This window comes from Ptychodera flava, chromosome 19 (genome assembly GCF_041260155.1).
Source record: "Ptychodera flava strain L36383 chromosome 19, AS_Pfla_20210202, whole genome shotgun sequence".
NCBI lineage: Eukaryota > Metazoa > Hemichordata > Enteropneusta > Ptychoderidae > Ptychodera > Ptychodera flava.
The window spans coordinates 22,660,099-22,666,233 of record NC_091946.1 but is presented as its reverse complement, the minus strand read 5'-3'; the positions used below and the strand labels follow the sequence as shown (position 1 = coordinate 22,666,233).

Here is a 6,135-nt window from a genome sequence, read left to right as displayed (position 1 = left end):
AAATAAACCACGTCATGCATTAATCATGGTTCCGGGTATTTCCCCTTATATTGCGCAGTTTTCGAGGGTCATGTTAAATATGTTACGAATTTGCGATCGCTTGTTCGTAGGCTAAGCTTAAACAAGGTACATATCAACTGACCTGGTTCATAACGAAAACAAGGCTTCCGGATTTGGTGGTATTTGCAGTAAAGTACGTCGGTCAAAATGTATGAGTGGGCTCGCACGTCAGCTGACACGGGCCTTGTCGCTGACCTAAACTATTTCACCGACACGAAGGTGAAAATTCGGAGAGATGAGACACAAAGAGCCGTGAAGAAGGTCCTCGAAGTGGTCGATAGCATTTTGACTTACGTCAACCTTAGAGATAAAAGATTCAGCCATCAGCCCCGCAGTGCTGGCAGCTACGCCTCGGGCTTAAAGGTCAGTAAACCAGACGAATTCGACTACATGGTGCAATTGGAAGGTTTGCCAAGGTTTGAATGGAAATCCGTGAGCCCACCAAGACATTACAATATCAATGAAACTGGTCAGATTGTGAGGACATCTGAAGTTCAATTGCCAATTCAGGTCGCAGACTTTGGGACACGTCCTCCCAAAGGTTACCACCTTCTATGGTTTACCGACAATAGTCACGGTGACTGTCCTCGCGCTATACGGTATTCGGGAGACATGACGGAGGACGATGATCTGGTCCCCCTCAAAGTCAGAAGTATCTTCAAGGGCCTGGTTCAAGAAGCTATTCGGGAATGCGACTTGAAAGGTATGTAGAGGGATGAACCACTAGATCTTGGGAGGGGTGATCGGGATTGGAAGTCGCGAGTCTGGTCAGGCTGCTGGTTGGACCGGGCTAAGGGTGGGGATGCCTTAAGTAAGAAAATGTTTTCAACAATTTTTGCAGTCCTAGACTTTGGAAACTGGAAAGTACAGCTTTGTTGGCATGTTGTGAGCTAGGGAATAGAGAGACAGACCATGGCTAGCTCTGCGTGGCAGGGCTGTGTGTTACCGGCGTTGTACATGTTGTAAGGCCTCCCACAGGGGGCGTATAAATTGTAAACTGAATTCAAGACTATTCAAAAATGGTTGAAGGAATAAAAATATGCATGTAGTAAGTCAACTCTGAGACTCACGTAAACATTCTCCTTTTAGAGTCTACTCTCGGTCTTTTGTGGTGTTGGGTAGACTGAAAGATTCCTCGCTCGAGGGCGTTCTCTACGCTCTGATCCTAAGAAGGGGAGCGTAGAGAGCGCCCTCGAGCGACGTATCTTTAGGGACCATTCAGTTTTTATGGCCGGGGGCCCGGTAAAATCCAGGGGGGGGGGGGTACATCGTAATTTTGGAATCAGCAGGGGGGGGGGGGGGGGGGTCATCGCTTTTTCACTGGTAGGAAGGGGGGGGGTCACCACATTTTCAAAAACATAATACCTACAATAAAGTTCACTTTATGCCATGGCTATGATCGACCCTCTTTACCGGCGGCGGCCCACTACGATAAATTGACTTTATATAATGGCCCATGACCCTCTTAACGGGCAGACGCCTTTGGTGCCCCACTCCAATTAGGTTTAATTCATGCAATGGCCATGATCGACCCTCTTTACCGGCGAAGGCGGCCCACTACAATATAAAATAAGTTCACTTCATGCAATGGCCATGATCAACGTGTGGCCCATGACCCTCTTTACCGGCAGGCCCGGCCTTTGCCAACCCACTACAGTAAGCAGCGGGCTGTCTTCGGCGGCCAACTCATATTACAGTAGTATCTGATTGAGTGCCTATCTCATCTTTGAAAGACCATTTACATGCTCGCGACCCTGAATGGTAGCACTGAGACAAAAAGGGGACTTTGCATAACAGTGTGATGGACATAAATTGTCTATGGAAATGAAGTTAAAAATTGCCTTACAGTTGTCCTAATTAACAGACGTTTGCATGGATGTGGCTGAGAAGTTTGTGCACTTGCATCTCTGCTACACGGATAAAGTGCGCCGCGTACCAGAGTTCAAATCCAAAGCGTGCGGGTAAATTTGACATATGGGTTTGGTTATTTTTCAGCCGTGGGCGGGGGGGGGGGGGGGGTCATCAAATTTTTTTCGTTGTGACAAATGGGGGGTCATCTTTTTTCACAAAAAATGCGGGGGGGTCTATGTTTTTTTGAAAACTGGCGACAAGATTTTGCCGCCCCCCAGGCCGTAAAAATTGAACGGTCCCTTAGTCTAAATGTCGGGTTGCAGACGCTGAAAACACTAGCCACGTTCTGAACAAAACATTGCTAATACCTTATAGCCAGTCAGTTTGTGCATCCTGATCAATCTGTTACTGGCTCGTTTAGTGCGAATGTATGGAAAGTCCCACGGTCCAATAGTATTTTCAATCGGAATTCCCTAGTGTACCTTCAAATTTCAAGGTTCCCTGGAATCTCCTTTCTCCCAGCAGTCGGCAGCAGAGGTGTTGTAAACACAGTCTGAGGCGAAAAAATGTAAAACATTGACAATACAAATTTTAAACACCCAGGAAGTGTTTTTTTTTCGGAAAGAGTTGCTTAAGGCCTCCGCATCCCATTTATTTCTTAGGTAGGATATTCAACACTTTTAAGTTTGCTAACCCTAAACCCTACCCTTAATTCTTAACCCCTCCAAAAGTTGTATTGGATGTGCCTCTTCCAAGGAAATTCCGCGATTAAAGTAATTTCCAGGGTTTGGGTGGCCTAAACGAACTCTTGCCCTTTTTCTTTTTATGTAGAAAAAGTGAGACTGTGCAACCGGACACATGGACCAGCGATAACACTGAAACTGTTGATCGGCTCTGACGGTGGCATATCTGTCGATCTGGTACCATTTGTGCCGAACAACGGCATCGGCCTACCTCCGTCGGTGTTGGAGACATGGCCACGGATGTGGCGGCGATGGCCGCCTGCTGACAAAGTGGAAGAAGTGAAAAGAGTTGGAATAGTTAGTGTCGCGAAAGACAATCTCTACTGGTATGTCTAACTTGCCATAGTTACCATTCATTTATATAAGTATATACTAGCGGTAGATTTGAGGAAGGAACTATGTCATGCGGCAAGTCTTGAAGTTTTAAGATACTCGAGATGTACCTTTGTATTTTTGACTCTGTTTGTCCGTATGTTTTTCTGTCTGGGTGTCTGTCTGTCTGTCTGTCTGTCTTTATCTATCTGTCTGCCCTATCTGTCTCTCTCTGTCTCTGTCTCTCTGTCTGTCTCTGTCTATCTGTCTGCCTGTCTCTCATGCCCGCATAACAAATTGTTTATGCTGTGCTCATGCCTACGAAAATAATTAAAGCATAAGTCAAATCTTGGAGCATTAAAAACGGCTTACCTTTATTCTGACTACCCTTACCCATAAATCAACTCAGCAATTGGGGGGATATCCGATGTTGTCGTTGATGAATGAATATTAGACGGGGGTCCGACTGAAATTCTGCCATTCCCAGTAACACTGCGTCGACTTGTTGAACGCTATCGATTGCAACACAATTGTCGGAGTGGGACAAGAAACTCTTTTAGAAACAAAACAAAAGCGATGGAAGACATCAAAAGTTGTCGCTAAACGAGTCTTTACCTGTTTTCGTTAGTGTGTGGAGTAATGGCTACGCTGTTCGAAATGGTTTCTAAATTTGACACAGATTTCGTACAGGGTTTTGTCGTCAGCAAGAATGTATATGTTGCCCGGAAAAGCATTTAACTGCAAAAAAGTCTTATTTTTTTGAAATTAAACATTTCTGAAATACAGGCAGACATCATATCAACTCTGTGAAATGGCGCTGTTGGAGGGAATAGACCGAGATGGTGGATGTCGTAAACAGTGTCTCAGAATTCTGAAGAAACTACGAGAGGACGATTGGTGTCGTTCGACTAAACCTGTAGTGTCCTCGTATCATTTGAAGGTAAGGCTACACAGTAGTAGAGGTCGTGTGACCTTATGTCCAAGGAAGTAGGCCTATCTTCTCTTGAACTTAGAAAAAGTGACTATTAGGCATAAAGATACTGTGTGTTTCTGTTACCATGCTGTCAGAAAATTGGGTAGGTCGGCCGGGAACTCTGTTTATTTGCGTGTGACCCGTCAAAAAAACGACAAAATTTGGCAAAAGCGTGTGTGATTTTGGAAAATACTAAAAACGTTCGAGGTCAGAGGGTTTTAGACAGGATAGGTCCGATTACCGCAAACACTTTTTTATTTGGCCTTATTTTATTCTAATGTTTTACAGCCATCAATATATTGTGACATAGACAAGATTCGGCGTAACTGCATGCAAAAACGTGAACGCATCACTATTGTCCTCCTCACCTTTGTCTGCGAACAACACCTTGAGGTTCAGACATCAAATTACTGCAGTCTCCGCGCAATTTAATCTTTAAATACTTCGCATTTCAGACGCTGTTGCTATGGGAATGTGAACGTTATCCAAATTCCACCGACTGGTCACGTGAGAAGCTTGGTGAACGCGTCTTGGGTCTTGTGAGAGAGTTGAAAAAATGGGTCAATGATCGTGTTTGTCCGCACTATTTTGTGCCGGAGATCAATCTGTTTAAAGACAAACACGGAAATCTGAAAGATCCGGAGAACGGTAGAGGCTTTGATCATGTTGATAAGAAACTCAGCGAATTCTTGAACGAACCGAGACGTCTTCTCCGCGATTAGGACATCGACCGTCTTACATTTATTCCTCCGAAGCTTAAAAATTAAACAGGTTTCAGACTCGATTTCGGGGCCTTGGTGAACATATCCCGCAACCCCGTGATTTCAACCATATTGGCCTTAACTCTCGAAGTAGGACCGCAAACTGAATAAGGCCGATTTTCTCGCAATCACGTCTTTGAGCTAGGATTTCATCTTTAGACCATGGCATTTATGTGCAATCTTGTTTTCACAATTTCTTTTTTATTTTCTCAAGCAAGACATGTATATCCAAAAGTTACATTCAAATAATCAAAAATTCATATGACTTTCAGCAAAATATCAATTATCTGAGCTTTGATATAACTTTGTAACAACAATTCGACACATGCACCTCTTTGATACAATTCGTTTCTCATAACTTTTACAGAGGGAAATATCTCTTCAAGATTACAGAGATTGTATTTATGTACAGAAAATTTTGCAAAGATAATCACAAGATTTCCTACTTTCACCAATCTCTCTTATGTATCTCTGATCATATCAGGAAATTTCAACAATGCAACTGACATTTGTAACATTTCACATATTACATTATCAGTGAAATTCAAGGCATTGTTTTTAGATGACGCATGCTTGTAAGTATCATAGACTTAGCAACGTTTACACAAAGCAGAGTCGTTTTTTATGTGAAAAAAGCTTTTCACAGTTTAGCAATGTACAAATGGTAAATTTCCAGGGAAAGCTGTGAAGCTTAGCTTGTGTAACCCTCCTACTGAGTAACCATACTTCCTAAATTTATGTGGTGTTACCAACAGAGTCAAAAACACAGATGTTAAAATCACTCATTTCCACAAATACGAAAGTTTTCTACGCAGAATTCCACATTAGATGTCCATTACTTGTATAAATAGCTTTTGGCCTGATAAAAAACAAACAAACTTTAAGACATGTTGTTAACACGTCCTTACAAATTACGGCAGCATTTGATGATTCAGACTGAGAGGGCGCTCTGTTGGTTACCAAGTTGAGGACAAAATGTCAAACCATATAGGACTAATACAGTCTCTACGGTCAAACCAATGAACATCTTTAGCGCCCTCTGTATCATTCACGATTCACCCAGCCGTCGAATTCTTCTTTCCATTTACTAGACATGACGAAGAGATGTCTTTTAAGTGATTCATCGTCACATTTTCTCATCAAGATTCGTTTCTCTTTCTTTTATATAATTTGTGTATTTCAAGTTTAATTTACCAGGGATTTACTCAGTTAAAATTTCCGTAATCTTTGTCGGTTTTTAAACACGTGCAAGTAGGTTTGCCACCGTGACGACCACAACTTTGATGTCACTTGAAAAAATTCCATTCATCTGATTGGGCATTTTTCTGTAACACACCAATGGTCGACCACACACATTGTATTTTGGTAATCGGATTTCACAGTTTTGGAATCGTTGTGTCAGACATTATCACGTGGAATAAAAACTTTGATCTGT

General features: G+C 42.6%; 1 protein-coding gene across 1 annotated transcript; it reads left to right on the top strand.

Annotated features, from left to right (window-relative positions):
• On the top strand, window positions 1–6,135 carry LOC139118950 (protein mab-21-like 3). The gene is made up of 4 exons (XM_070682531.1): window positions 1–763; window positions 2,743–2,980; window positions 3,753–3,906; window positions 4,395–6,135. Exons 1-4 carry the CDS (start codon window positions 208–210, stop codon window positions 4,659–4,661), a joined length of 1,215 nt encoding a protein of 404 aa, XP_070538632.1. The 5' UTR covers window positions 1–207; the 3' UTR covers window positions 4,662–6,135.